The sequence below is a fragment of the Nomia melanderi genome, chromosome 10 (genome assembly GCF_051020985.1).
Source record: "Nomia melanderi isolate GNS246 chromosome 10, iyNomMela1, whole genome shotgun sequence".
Lineage (NCBI taxonomy): Eukaryota > Metazoa > Arthropoda > Insecta > Hymenoptera > Halictidae > Nomia > Nomia melanderi.
Window position 1 is genome coordinate 15844195 of NC_135008.1, and position 16771 is coordinate 15860965.

The 16771-nt window shown below is 29.3% G+C and overlaps 1 protein-coding gene across 14 annotated transcripts in view; it reads right to left on the reverse strand.

Annotated features, from left to right (window-relative positions):
* Positions 1-16771, reverse strand: part of LOC116428670 (uncharacterized) — a 340086-nt gene that overhangs the window by 69586 nt on the left and 253729 nt on the right. For 10 of the 14 annotated variants that reach the window (XM_076371668.1, XM_076371669.1, XM_076371672.1 and 7 more), the window contains 3 exons: positions 15215-15250; positions 11110-11145; positions 1294-1358 (listed from right to left, as the gene is read on the reverse strand). In XM_076371668.1, the coding sequence (XP_076227783.1) occupies positions 1294-1358; positions 11110-11145; positions 15215-15250 (137 nt within the window). The remainder of the gene's footprint in view (positions 1-1293; positions 1359-11109; positions 11146-15214; positions 15251-16771) is intronic. The other 4 variants (XM_076371670.1, XM_076371675.1, XM_031980616.2 and 1 more) reach the window with 3 other exon arrangements.

Here is a 16771-nt window from a genome sequence, read left to right on the forward strand (position 1 = left end):
TACTTGTTATAAGTGAATATTATTTAATAAATTAGATCAGGAGGAATAAATATTTTGAAACAGATAAATTTCATCAACCAATTCGGAAAAGCACAAAAACAATATAAAACAAACAAATGTTATCGATTTATAAAACTAACGAATGTTATGAAGTTTGACGCGCGTTTTGAATATTTCTAACAATTATTTTACTGTTAATTTTTTATATAGGTTAAAATGATTTAAAATTATTCTGTATTGTAAAATATAAAATATACGTATACCATTGTAATTGTACATATTTCTTTTAAAGGCCATACTTTAATATTATAAAATTTGCGTGCTCGAGATAGAAGGAATATAAATTATACATTAGTGGCCAAACAACGAATACAATTTTTCATGCTATACCTGTCGGCATAAAAGAAACTCTTGGTACTCATTAGATATTTTCAAACTTTCATTTAATGTTTCTTAAGTCTTGTTACATTCATAATTCCCATTAAATTTTTCTGCAAGAATGCAAGAGCAATTTGAAGGTTAAACTTGATTAAAAGTGAAAATGTAGAAGCGTCGGAAACTTTCTGGTGGATATAGAATAAGCTGCAAAATTCAATTTACATTCATAGCGTAGCAGTATCACCGGAAGACAATTAACGCAATTATACAACTTCGATTTGTCTAGGCCATTAAAACGTGAATTTGACACTAGTTTTGGTTAAATACTCAAGTTTATTATACTTCCCCCTTCAATTTTTCTTTTGAACTCATTAAAAAATCACGAATTCACGAATTTTTCCTAGAAAACGTACATTTTTTAATAATCACAGAAAAAGGTGAAGTTTTTTATACTCTAAACATAAGTTAATTGTAATACGATATTTTCAGTAATACCAACTCCGAAGAAGTTTTTATGTAAGATATGACGTGTTCTAAATATTAAAATACTGTACGATAAATATAAGCGTATATAAAGAATCGTGATAATTAAATCATACAATATAAGTAAAATATAACGATATTTTTCAGTTGAAACATATCTGTCTCGTGTAACATCTGTAACAGATAGCGTGAACATGAATAATCAATATTTTTTTTATCCATTAAACACATCGTTTTATGCATCGCTGTCAGTTTCTTCGTCGCATCGATTGATTAACATCTCGTTAACCAGACAGCTGCTTTTTGACTTTGTACAACTCGTCTGTGATAAAACGATAAAACGATGCGTTTTTGTGTTACGTACGCTGGACTGTAGCGGGAAAATCCGCTCCTCTCGCGCCGTATGAGTCTCGTTAGATAGCGTAGTTAGATACCTTTACTGCAGAAAAAACGTCAAAGCCTGGACTTCCGAGTTCTCCTTTCTGCCCTTTTTCTCCCTGGAAAACAAAATATCGCTGTACTTCATAGAAAAACAACCGATCACTGCGGTAAAATAAGAAACAAAAACATTGTATTATAAGTAACGATTAAAATAAGTTTCGAGTTTTATTCCATACGTAATTTTATTTTGATTATGATAACATTTTCTTACTTTCAATGAATTGTGTTGAAATATGCAGTTCGAATATTCGGTCATTCCATAAGTAGTGTCGTTTACTATGTAAAAGAATTTTTAATGCTATTTCGAGAATGGTATTGAAATATTAGTTGAAAAATAAAAAAAAAGTTAACATAAAATATGATATTAGTTATGGAATGATCTAAAACAATTTAAGAAATCAGGGATTCCTAACTGGGAATGAGTAAATCCTTGAGTCGAGCTCATTGTAAAAAGAATTTGTTTTAAAATTGATTGTACATATTAAATTCTTCATTTTCGTCACAATTTCAGATTATTGAAATTTCCAGGTTCAGAACTGGTTATTTATATATGCAATATGAAATAGGTAGTGTGAATGTTGATTTAACTGTTATACTGCTCTTGTTACTTGACATCATGTGGTTATAATATAAATACGTGACTGAATATTTTCTCTTAGCAATATGCATGGTGGATATTTTTTAGTTTTTGTACCTTCCCAATTTTTCAAACAACGAAAAACGAATTAAATAATCTATGATTGGAATGTTCTAAAAGTCTGTAGTAAACTGTTCTAAAGATTAGTAAATTGTATTAATACATAAACGTAAAAATTTAAAAATTTAAAAATAAACTACAGTTCAGTGTAAGACTTCATGTAATACCCGATGATATATTTTTCACATTTTCGATTATACGTGAGATCAATTTGAATTCAATTTTTATAAAAAGAAATTTAACTATTTAAAATAATCAATTCATAATTGTTTTTATACGAATTTCATTAACGACAAAATTCACGAGGCCTCAAATACAAGATGTATATCGAATATTAACATAATAATATTATATAGTATTAAATATATTTCCAATTTTTAAGAAAGTTATAATCACTTACGGCAACACAAAATTTTAATTTTATGAAATTTGTTAATTACATACTGTTAACGTTAAAGTTTCATATTCACTACACGAATCGTAAACCGGAGCTTTAAAATATAATTCTACAATCGTCGCAACGGAAACTAATAATATTAACCTAATATTTTATGGTTTCTTGGAAGAATTGCTTCGGACTGTGCACTTGAAACAATCGATCGACTCCGAAAGATGTCGACTGTAATAGCAAAAAAAGAATAGCGCCGTTCCTATTTCAAGTATGCAAAGGAACTCTTAAACACTGAACGTTAAGTCTACATTGTTCATTTCTGAATAGCACTTACGTCTACATTCGATCCTCCTATACCTTAACTGTTAAACATCATGAATTTATAACTTCAGATAACATAAATTTATGAAGTTTAATCGTTTAACGGAAAGAAATACGAGATATGACAAAAGGTATGATAATACTTTGTCAAAAATATTACATTTAGTTACAAATACATATGAAATATTGGACATCTAATTTCACAAAAGAAAAGTATTAATTAATTTGGGATGAAATTTATGGATTTTTATGATAAGAATTATATTTTAGCAATAATAAATTTTGAAATAATGATTTGTAAAATTATAAGTTAAATACTGACATATGAAGGAACGATAGTATTAGTTATTTTTACGGATATACGATTATTACAGGCAGATGTGTTTTGTATAATCAAAAAAAACTTCTATCACAAATTACACTTGTCTTCGTTTTGTGCAACAGCGAACTCATTACCAAAATTTCTGAAGTTTATACCAGGAAAATACTTTTTTTATTTTGCTTACAGAAGACTATACTCTGTAGTAAGGTATAATACATCTGAAACATTCATCCTCGTGGTGAATGCGTTTTGATAATGCAAAATCTCTTTTCTCAGGATTTCTTGAACTTATTGGTGTACGTTGCCAGTCTTAATCATTTTAAGATTTCTTACGAGGAAAATTAAATGAAATATCTCAACAAAATATAGTTATCCCTAATATTTTCTATTTCTTTTTTGTTATTTAGAAAATAGAAGAACACGACTGATATGATTAAAAAACCACAAATGTTGTTATCTTAGAAATAGAATTCTGCTGAGGATTGAAACTAGAGTACTGGTTATGTCCTTTTCGATTTTCTTGCACACATATTCATGTCATATTGTACACTGAGTTATTTACGAACTAGCATGCTGATAAATTACAATGATTTAACTATCACTTTATAGAAAAAATTCAAATCGGTAATTTTAGAGAAGTAAAACAATTTTCAAGGTATTGCAGGAAATCATTGTTACAGTGTTATTTCCAACCATAAAATTATCTGTATCTTTTCATAGAAAAGTCATGAAAGTAAAGCAACCATGAAAAAAGAATTTTCATTCATCTTTAACTTGAATATTTCTAATATTACTATGAATTTACACAAATTTTTAAGAGATAGAGATAGAATTGTTATGAAACGAAGCGACGGTGTTGTTTTTACATAGAAAGTAAACGATAGTAACTACATATAAAAAAAGGATTTAATTTAATTACACATAAGTAAATTACAACTACTATAATACATAATCGTGAAATTATGAAATGTTTATTATAATGATGGACCACATAAAACGAATACATAGGCATTCCAATATTAACAATTATATTTAAGTACATTATTATTTATATTATATTGTAATATTTAGTTGCATCTATTTTTGCTTTAATTATATCCATGAAGCATTCTTCTGTACTGCACGTTATCTTTTTGGTTTGGGTTATGCCCATGAAATTCTATAATGTAACTTTGAAACATGTCAATGTTTCCTCAGCAGAATGTATTTAGTAACTAGCAATTTGTTTAATATTGCAATGTTAGTAATCATGAATGGTTGAATGTTTTACTTATATTACAAGCAAACCTTTTACTAAGCCACATTTCATGTTATGTTTTTATAAATAGCTTCTTAAAACGTATACAAATTTATACACGACTAAAATAATTTCTCTGAAAACAGGATTTCTAGTGCTGTTCACAAGCAAATATTTTCATTACTGAACCACCATCGTGTTTTGTTATTGTTTATACACCTACATTAAAATTACTTTCACAGCAAACTTAATTTTTCCCCAGAAAACGAAACAAAAATGTGTGTACTCCATAAAATCTCAACGAACAGTTTTTTCTTGAAATTCTGCCATGGAAATCATACTCTCGAAACATTCTGCGACATAATTCACAGGAATGAACATTTGTATTGTAATAACAATTTTCTCTTTGCAATAAGTATAATTTAATTTCATTAGCAGAGAAGTATTCAGATTGTTTTATTTTGTAACAAGATTAATTTTCTCTTTGCGGTAGGTACAATTTAATTTCAGCAGCCGCTGTGTATAATGTTTATTTTTTGTTATTGCCTTTCTTGTTTACCCCTTAACTTTGTAATATAGTATACTACATAATGAATATACCACAGCATTGAAAAATTTATTAGTGTCTACGATCTTACCTTCCCATGCACTTTAAGTAATAATTTATTTTCTATATATTTATGTTTAATTATATGAAATTAATTACCACTATACAAAATAACATATTTGCAACGCCACATCATTATTATGTCGAATTCACCATACAATATTTTTACAACATTTAATTTAATCTAAATATACTAATTTGTACGATACGTATATTAAAAGTTAAATATTGTAATCTTTTGAATATTTAATTTAAAAATTAATGTTTCACAGTTTCTGCATTATTCAAGTGTTCTACAACAGTTATAAAAATTTTAAGATTTATACTTATTATACATATTTGTCTACTTTCATATTTAGTGTGTCTAAACATTAATGAATCTAATTCATTTTGATTTCACCCATTTTTAAAAGAAAGTTCAACACATTTTACCTCTGTAAATTACTTCAAATAATAATATTAGAATTCTGATGATTAGATACCACTAAAATCAGAGATTATTTTACACCTTATACTAGAGAAAAGATGAATCTATTCGATTTTAAAGGGCAAACAGAAAAGGTACAAAATCACGTTTCCAATGTTGGAACTAGATTTACGGACGTTTATTCTACATTTTACTCTATCGTTCCTAGAAACCATGTGTTCGTCTATATAAATCGCGAAAATTGTAGCTTCAAAACCAAGGTATTGCAATGCGTATTCGCATAATTGCACGAATCAAAATCGACTAAAGCTGTTACTAAATAATGTTTAAAAAATTCAATATCTGCCAAATTGACGGGTTCCGTAAATCTAGTGTTAAATATCCTAGCCCACGAAATAAATAGCTTATTTCTCAAAAACTAAAAAATTTATTCAAAATAAAAGCCTCGATAACTTTATTTAAAGCACGTTAATCATAACAAAATGTATAATCATTTCCTGTATCACATCCGAACATATCACATTAAATTCACAGTTAAAGTATTAGAGCTTGAGAAAGCAAAGATGTGATTTCAATTTTATTGGACGATATCGCGAGGTATTACACGCGTACCTGCATACCTCGATACGAGACTGAGATGTAAGAAACGTTTACATTCGCGTTACATACTATATAGTCCCAGAGTATTTACTTGTTCGTGCATTTACATCTGTGGACGTACATTCAATGCGGGCCATGACCGTCTGTTTTTCGATCCATACATTCGATCAGCAATCTATATATGTATTTCCTTGAAAAGATGTTACGAACTTCATAGTACACGTTGGGCTATCATATTTATGGCTGATAGGTGGAACGACATTGCTTGTGACTCTTCCATTTCGCTGCATCGAACATGTATATCCGCGATACTTTGATCCAGTTTCTTTTTTTCAATGCTACAAGATTTTTTACGGGCGAATCGGATTTATAGAGAAAATTGTATAAATACTTTATCATTATTGTATAAATAGTATATTGTATATATTGTATAAAACTGAAAAAATTCTGATTTGTTTGATTTTAGTACAAACTTATTACATTTTCATTACTTCAATAAAAATTTAAGATAACACAAAGTGTTATATTCCAGTAATTGTCAACGAAGTAACAACAATGAAAATGAAAAAGTATGAAAGAATCAGGGGAAGAATATGAAAATCATTGGTACACCTGACTGTACAAAATACATATTCCATAAAATCCAAAGTACTATGATATTACAACAGTTACGATGTTCCAGCATCAAATCAAAAGAGTTCAAGTTTTCAAAGAAATTTTCTAAATTGAACGTTCGGAAGTTTAAAACCTTAAATGTAAATCTCAGAAGAAGAAGTATTCAGAAAGAACATCGGATTTTTCAATAAAAAATACAAGCTATCGAAAATCACTTCTTTAGTCGCGGATCTTAGACTTAAGCCTGTACTCTTCGTAGAGCCTACAATATAGTAGCCGCTAAGCTACGGCAAGTTCATGCCCTTACCGCTACTATTATCGAGGCAGATGTGAAATTGCAGCTCAGCGAACACTGCGGTCTGTAATGCGCAATCCTACTTCGTGAAGTTAGTTTTGAAACGGCGAGGATACGGAATCACAGCTGTTACAACAAAAATTTCCACAGCAACCAGAAACAATTTACGAAATTGCATCAATTTTAGAGGTGAGTATCTGTGGCAAGAGATTAAACAAACTTCTTCAATTTGATCTCACATGGATGCCATATTGATAGATTACTCAGCGAAGTTTCAACCCCGAAATTCAATTTAGAAATGGCATGTGCTATATATACAGGATGTCTTATTTTAATCTGTTAGGTCGTACCATAAGTTCGTGCCGTTTATTCTTCTACTATACACAGTGAACATTGGATAATTGCAACACTTAACGGGACCCGGAGGTTGTAATTATGAAGAGGTAGAATCGAATCGATCACAGAAGATAAAGATTTTATTCGCATGGTGAACGCAGAAAACGATAACGCAAGTGAAGGAAAAAGAAAGACTGAGAGTCGAAGCGTTCTGCAACGTTAAAAGCTTGCGATGAGCTGCGATGACTTTCAATTCGCAAACCAAACTTTTTTATTTTTGACTTTTGCTGAGTGAAACTTTCACCGTCACGTTTGTCATGCGGTTTTGATTAAAATGACACCAAACACGATAGAATTACGATCTTAATTACTTGTATAATAAACAATTAAAGTTTCGGATATAGAAAAGAACGTTGTATGTTAAAAGTAATCTGGTGGGGATACGGTGGTATAATGTTAATTGTATTGTTTCTAGAAGCGTTGATGTTCGTTCATTTCGATCTTGGAAATTATTTAAAAGTAGACAATTAGGATACATATTCTTGATATGGTGGGGATAACGATGTTGCAATTTTGGAGAGATTTTCGATCTTGTTGATGTACAAGAATTTTTAATTTAATAAAATTACTTAATTTTTTATTTATTTTATACAATAAATAAAATAAAATATATAAAAAAATAAAGTAATATTCTATTAAATTAAAAATTTTTAAAACTTCACGACTTGTCCCTCTGAATACTTTCTATTGACTAAACTGCAGCATAAAGTTACCAAAGTCCTCGTATCGCTCTGTAGTTACAAAACGCAACGCGAGAAGTATAAACAGACCGTGACAAGAACTTATGTGACAGCCTAATATAAATGCAATTATTTCCAGAACTATTCGTCATATAAGAAATGTCTCAAACTTTTTCTGCTTCGATCGGCTTTCGACGCAGATAGGTCAACACTTTTTTGTAGAGAATGACAGCGATTGTTGCAAACAAAATTACATGATTACACTTGAAAAATGGTAGTGACTTTCATATTTCTTACATACGTGTCTTCTCTCCTAATTATTGTCTCCTCAAAACAAAAAAATTTGCACTTCAGACACTTTTTAACCTGTTAACTATGGAATTTAGTTTCAAAAATGTCTTGTTCTGCGCGCTATAAAATCAAAAAATTAAGCCTGTACTCGTAAAACGCAAAACGAATACACCTAGGGTATATTTTAACGAAAAAACAAAGCAAAGAACAATTAAATGTTTACCTGGAAAAATAAATAATTCGTCGTTGAAATAATTAGTATCATTGAAGCTTTAAGATGACGCGTATACTCGTCACATGCAGTTAACTGGTTACATAACGAATAGTTATTAGTGGTAATTGCATTTATAGATGAAAATGGAACATCTTGTATGTAATGGTTACAGAGCATGTTCCATCAGCGAATTGACTAGATTCACTTTGTCTAATAATAATACGATTAAATATTATTCCTGCATCTACCTTGAGAAGTCGATTGATCGATTTCGATCGGAATGTTATTAAAGCATTGATTACGCGAAACTAGTTTATTTGTACCTCGTCGACGAGTTAGCCAGTCATGATAGTGATTTTAGTTTATTGCTGATAATTTACGGCTTCCTATTGGCGGTGTAAGCAGCATATTTAATAGCCATGAATTATTTTATCCTTGAATAACGGGTAAACTATTCCCTGTAACCTACATTCAATTTCTTTTTATTGGAAATTGAAACACGGAAAAAATGTAACTCTTTATGTACTTATTATAGTTTGGATGCATTAATTGTGTTGATAAAATGTGCCTTTCTTTTGCTTATGCTCAAAATAATGTGTACAGGCTGAGATAAAGTATTTCCAACTATATTAATCTCTTAATGCATAAATTTTCTCGGTATGCAATATTATATACAAACTTCAAGTCGATCATTACCCATGTTTCCATTTGATTATCAATATAACATTGTTACCATTCAATTTTTATCAACCAAAGTTTTTCGCTAATATGGAAGAAATAAATTATAATCTTGAATTTAAATAAATTAGTAAAGTTTAATACAGTCCTTCGTAAATTCTTCGAGCCTGTGTATGTCACGGAACTGTGCATTAAGCGGTTGATAACGATAAAAATGTTAATACTTAATTTTTCTCTTTGCTAAGTAGATGATTGCATTCTTGATCTCTATTAAAATTATTTTTCTTGTGCTTGAAATATATTTAACTTTAATTAATTGTAGTGAAATGATTGGCGCGAATTTACGTTTTAAAGCGAATATTAATTATTTCTTCGTCAAAATAAGTAAGTACTATTAAAAAATGATAGTCACTCTAAGAAAATTCTTTGACATTTTCATTTACTAAGATACAATAAATTAATGTGAAAAACACAACAATATTGACGTGTCCCGTTTTATGCATATACAGATAGTTTAAAAACATCTCCATACATCACATTCAGATTTATTTATTTGTCATTTAAACAAAACAAAAATACTCATATTGATGGTATACATAAATTTATTACCGCTAATTTTTCTAGTTATTAGTCACTTGGTTCTCCTGTTACGTTAATATTATTTTGCATCCTCTTTTGCAGTATTTCAACCAATTTCTTAATGAACTCTTATTGCATATTATGTCACTTAAGCCATTTTTTTAATTTTCTGACTTATTTATTCTTAATGATATATATTTGTTAATCTCCTTTTTAAGTCAGTCAAGACGCTTTCGATAGGATTCACATTTTGAAATTATGGAGGTGTACAAATTTATTTGGAAACATTGTATAACAACTATGTTTTAATTATTTTAAACTGTAATTATGTTGAAAATTTTCATTTGTTCATATACTATGGTAACACTCATTTTCTAAAATATTAAGATGAACATGTTAAATTATAAATCCAATGTTATAGATGCTCCCTACCCCACTGTTGTGTTGATAAAAGTTCAAACTATAGTGATATCACTGCCATTTTTAAATGATAGGTACACAATTTTACATTACACTTACATATGTCAAAAGAATTTTTAAAAAACGTTAAATTTACATTCATCACTGGATATAATTGTGTTCTAGCAATTTTCATTCTTAAAAATATGTAACTTCGAATCGAGACGTTTTATTTCTATTCTGAACCATTTGTAGTACTATTTTTATATTACAATCACTTTTGGTCATTTTTACTAATTATCCTAATTATTTTTTATCATTAGAGCAATTCATCTAAGTCAGTATTTACTTCTGGTTTCTATTATGTTACCACTTTCCTTTATCTTATTTTTAGAAGTTGAAGACAAAGTTATACATTTTTTATGCGAATAATAACCAATGTACTTCTAAATATAACAACATAGATGTTACTTATTTATTATCTGTTTTAATTGAAAGCATAATATATTTATTAAGTAATTTTGAATATGAGAATTTTTGGAGATTACCTATATTTATTGTTGTGCTACTCTAAAAAAATGTGTTTAATGGAGACAATGAATTCATTACTAAATTAAGTTAATAAATAAATCAATATATATATATATATATATACATAAATATACATATGTATCAATATACATAAATATATCAATATATACACCAATAAATTGGTAGGCATTTCTCACCAGGTTTATTTCTATAAATTATCAGGGTTCAAAAATTCACATTTCTCCACAATGATGCTTGAGATGATCTCGAACAGCTAAGATTACGTAAATATAAAAAAATGCAAGAATAATATGTGTTATTATTATTTTTAAGTTGGCTTAATGATATGACTATTTAGAAAAATGTCAACTTTTCTAACACGTACGATTAATGAAATTTTAAACTGTATTCCGAGAAACTTTGTATATTCCCGATTATTACCAGTAATAATAATAACAATAGTGGATGTACTTGAATCCATAACACTACCGAAAAATTTTCACGAAATAAGCTACGTGTTAACTCACCGGTTCACCTTTTGGTCCGTCCAACCCGATGGGTCCCTGAAAGAAGATATTAGTAAGTTCGGATACTCGGTTGGCGGTGACGGAGGCGAAAGAAAGTGAAAAATCGGAAAGGCTGTGGACTGCCTTTGAAAAAAAAAAATAATTCTTCGTGAACGTAATGTGTACGCACTGAAACACATGTATACAACAGACAATGGTGTGATCCATGTGAGTGTAGGTCGCAGTATATCGAAGTGCTTCCAAATATGTCTACCTTGTGATTATCAAGATTAATTACTGTTAAATGGATATCGATGCTAGATACGTAACTACACGTCACCTTGCAATATGCACTATGTAATTGCGTTTCTAATAAGAATACAGTAGGCCGTCGATTAACCGGTAAATAAGCAGTTTTAAAATTAGATTTAAAATTTTGTTTCCTTTCGTACATGTAACTTTTTATGAATTCCTATGTTGTTCAATTAACACTAGAATTACCGATCATTTCATACGATTGATATGTAATACCTACAAAAATTATAACAATAAATTATTTTCAGTTTCTTCAGGCGTTCATTATAGTGTTCAACTGAAACTATTTATTTTCAAAATCATTTCGAGTACCAATGCTTTGAAAGTATTATATTAATAACTGCGAAACAAGAAAAACTAAAACCAGTCATATTTACTGATACAGTAGTTTTAGTGTTAATCAATTTTTCAATTTTTATGTTCTCTTTTGTTTCTCTTTCCACTGAGACAAATTTATCGTTTAATTTGTTTACCTTCATTTCGTAACCAGCTATTTGACTCGTTATGGTACGAATAGATATATACAAAGTGCCGGTACTTTTATTGTTAATTAAGTCACTACCTCTCGCGAACCAGATTGTTTACAGTTTTGATTATTCATAAACTTAATACTAGAACTACTGAGCATTTGTTGGGGTTGACATGTAATCCCTATAAAAATTCTAACAGTATATGTTTCTTGACTTCTCCAGATATTCGTTGTAGTATATAAGTGAAACTATTTATTTTTAAAATCATTTCAGATATCGTATACTTTTAAAATATCAATAATTGCAAAATAAGGAAAGTAAAACCTATTGTTCTGACGGTTACGGTAGTTCTAGTATTAATAATTAGAATTCTCAGATTATATTGAATCATGTCATAAATAATACGGCTTTTTATATTTCTTATATTTTTAAAAATAAAGATAAACAAAAGTTTTTTTTAAGTAATTATAATATATAGATAAACAATTTATAAATACTGAAGGAGAAAATGTTTTAGATTAAAAACAGTTTTGTGTTTATACTTATTTTAAAAAATAAAATAAATGTAAAAAACCACATTATTTATGAGATGACTCAATACCCTAAGACATATAAAATCGAATTTTGCAAACACATTTCGCAGAACTTTTTCTTGCGTTTCATTTGGATTATTAGGGTACGTTTGTAGCGACGGTGTGATGGAAATTGGCAACAACACATTCGTTGACGGCTACTGTATGTGCAGTATTTTAGTTCTGTCTAATGAGTCATTATTGCATATACAGCACACCTTTCTTCAATTTTTATAGTCAACACAGTAGGGAAACTTACAAGAGAAATTATCTGTCTAATCTATTTACGTTTATCACATATACAGGAATCAGACTCCTGTCTTTCTATTGGCAATAACAATAAAGAAGTCACCCAACAAACATGATAAGAAAGGTGTGTCGATTAGAGCGACGATAAAATATCTTTTTTTGGTGCGTTTACAGTGGAGCTACTGAAAGCTGCTGCAGTTGAAGAAGAATTATTATCTTGAAGCTTCGTAAAGTGATATGCGACGAAGAAAATGCGTTGTAAATGTTACGTACTCTATTGCAATCATTATACGTGACACTATGACTCGTTTTATCCCTTGCACTATATGCACTACAGAACTATTTCATTGTTCATAATTCGTAAGAAAAGTTAAAAAATCCTCCGCTCATTCTACATCTACATACATTTATTCTGAAAAGATAATAGAAAAGTAGTATTGCATTTAGACTTGAAATAATTAAGTAGCATTTATATTCGTTAAATTTTATTTGGAAGCTTCAATATTACAGGACAAGGGATAAAACGTAAACGCTTTTATTAGAAGACAAAAGCATGTATCTCTACGCTTCGCTCTCATCGGTGATTTTATTGAGTACCGTAGCTCTGTTATAAATTTACCTTTAGTTGACTAATTAAATTTTATGATCGAGGTTCTACTGTATCAGAAGGTGATAACAGGATGCAAAGAAGATATGGTTACAAAGGTATGCGTGACGCTGACGAACCACATTGGTCGCCATATGTCTATGCTCCTTATTGCAGTAATGCATTATGGGACTCGAGGATGATACAACTGAACTAAATTACTGTTCATAGAACAATCGAAGGTACTTACGTATTATATGGACTACCCTTGTTTTAAAAAAATGTAATTTTATAGATAAGGTAATAATAAGGTAATAATTAGGTAATAATCAGGTAATAATAAAATATTAACCCTCTGCGAATCGAATGTCGCCGTAATGGCAACTTTGAGCTTCGATATCTAAAATTGAAAACTGCAAGTGGATAATTTAGTTATTCAACTAGCGAGAGACTGACATGTGGCTTTTTTTCTTTTAGTATTTAAGACTTCGATGCATAATTCAGTTGTATTATGAAAACTAATGTCAGAAGTTTAAGATAGTCTCGTCAGCAAAGAGTTAATAGAAAATTGTCGACCGTTAAAGGTTATTAATGTTAAATAAATGTTTTATAATGTTAAATAAATACTTAGACTTAACCCAAATAACTTACCAACGGGACCTTTAATTAGGAAACGAAGGTGGTCCGTTGTAATATGCGAGTACCCAATCGAAATGTAAAAGAATGTGACAAGGGATTCAATACTCTATTTTAGGACTTGTAGATATAAAAATATTTTTTTTATATACAGTAGGTACTTTTATGTATAGTAGGAAGCAGGATCGATATTTTTGTTTTTTTGAATATATTTTTCGTAATCTTTATATTTTTTTTGGAATAAATATTTTTTCCGATTTCGTTATCCATAATTTGTTACTATATATTCGTTTCATAAATAAATTTTTACAAATAGAAATTGTTCTTCAAATATTAAGAAACTTTAACACTAATGATTTAAAACTTTAAAATATGATTAGAACAATGGCAGAATAGAGTGTAAGAAAGTTACATAAGTTTTTGAGCAGTTTGTCGCGAGTTATGTTTTGACAGATTTCATAGTGCTATTATAAAACCTATTGCATCCGTTATCAAGCTTGACAAATGACAAACTGGATCGCGTTTAGGCACTTAACAATCAGTTGAAACGATTACAATTTTAAACTAAAAGTATTTGGAATGTGTTTATCTTTAAACGAATTAATAATTTAATACATTATTAATGATGAAGTAAAACACAATAAAATAAAATAAAGTAAAAATAATAGAATAAAATTAATTAATAAGAGACAGAATTTTTATAAGAATTCTTTTCTTTTATTCTTTTCATGAGTCTAACATTGAAGTAGACACATAAATTCTTGAATTGCCGTTGTCTGTTCCAATTCTATGTAATGTTGCAGTATTGCCCTTTCACTGCCCATACAATCCATCACACTATATTTCGAGACGATCCCTTATGCCAGAGATAGCTACGTCTCCGCACAAAGCAATGTACAATTACTATAAGTTAACCCTATAATATGACCTGATTATTATATAATGAACAGCATATTTGGAAGCAAAAATTATACGTATGTATGATGTATATGTATGCACGATGTATGACACTATGTATAATAGAACAAGATAACAGGTGGGCATCGCACGAAAATTCGGGAGAGAAGCACAGTTCGTAGTTGCTGAAAAGTATATGGAAAAATAAAACGGACAGAACGATCAAAAAGAAGACTATAATGCTATGCAACTAACAGAAAATACGATTTAGTAGATGTTATGTACGAATGTGAGAAACATTAACAGGATAGCTTGTTGAGACGAAAGTTGTGTCAGAAAGAAATAGAATAGCCGAGAGTCAGAGAGATAAAAGACTGGAATGAAAATAAAAAATAATATACCGGAAAACCGTTCTTGCCCGGCGCCCCGGCCACGCCCTGTAAGAAGGGGTATACAAAATTAAAAAATCATTTACACCGAAATGGGTTAGGTACTTTCAGGTTCATGCAAAAGCAGCTATATTGCGGACCAATCGTATACGCAACATTATCCCGATAAATATGGGTAATTCTATAAATAATCCGATCTTTACATAGTTTTTTACTTTTTCAAATGCAGACAAACGAAACTTTCTTTAATCTAAAATATATTCTTTTTAGTTGTTCATGAATCACGAAGGAGAATATGTTTTGGATTAAAAAAACAATAAACGATAAATAGATCTTTTTTAATTTAAAATATATTTTTCTTCTTAATCTGTAGACTATGAAGGAGAATATATTTAGGTTTACAAAACCAATATACAAAACATTTTTTCTCCTTCAGTATCCACAGACCATGAAGGACATTATATTTTAGATTAAAAACAGTTTTGTTCATCCTAATTTTTAAAAGTAAAAAACGTAAAAAGACTGTATTAGTTATGGAATAACCAGTAGTACATACATTCGCTTGCAGAATGCATTACAGGGATAATTGATCCAACCAATTAGATATTCTTGTAACGATTAATCACACGTATGTACGGTTTTCGGCATGATTTCCTTATTAAAGCTCGATTCCTTCGTTACACGATTTTTCAAGTTGAATTTATCCAAAGATTCGAAATCGAAGTGTTGACGTGATTTTATCGTGTTAACGATGAAACAACATGATTCGAAAAATCGACTAAAAATTAGATTTTTATACACGTTGAACACAAAACTTATGAGTACCACGTTTTTCTTTGCTTGAAATGCGTCTAATTAACAGTTGTACAAATTGTTGATCTAATACCATTAATATTCTTCATTTCCTTTTCCATCCTCTGCATAGGATATTTTCATTGCAATCAGTTTACTTTTCGCACGAACATATGCTCTGTGTTTACATGACATAAATGTACGTAGATACACATTTTAGCATGCACGTGATATGAGCCACTCATTAGCAAAATTGGTTAGCTTCTCAAAACAAATAGTAGAGGAAGGTGATGCAGTAGCTATACATTGATTATCAAAATTTCCTTTTAAATAGAAAATTAAATAATTATTATTGAACGTATTTTACTTAATTATTACAAGTGTAACTTTCATTTAAAGAATATGTAAAATGAATAAAACAGTGTAACTTCGAAATAATGTTTATTATTACTGCAAGTTTTGTATTGCCAATAGAATTTTTATTATTTCGTAGTATCTCACCCAATAATAAGAAAATTTATTTTAAATATAGAAAGTCAGAAACCAATGAAGGTTTTTAACGATAAAATCTTATAAAATTCAAAAAGGGAGTTAATCGATTTGGCCAATGGGTAGCTCATATATCGTTTACTTACGTTTATATACTGGACTACGAAAGTATATAAAATATGATGCACAATACAAATGGAATCTTTGGGATATTTTGAAATTTGATGCATAAAGTGCTCATGTGGATTACGCGAGTAAATTGTATTCAAATCGAATAATACGCATCTG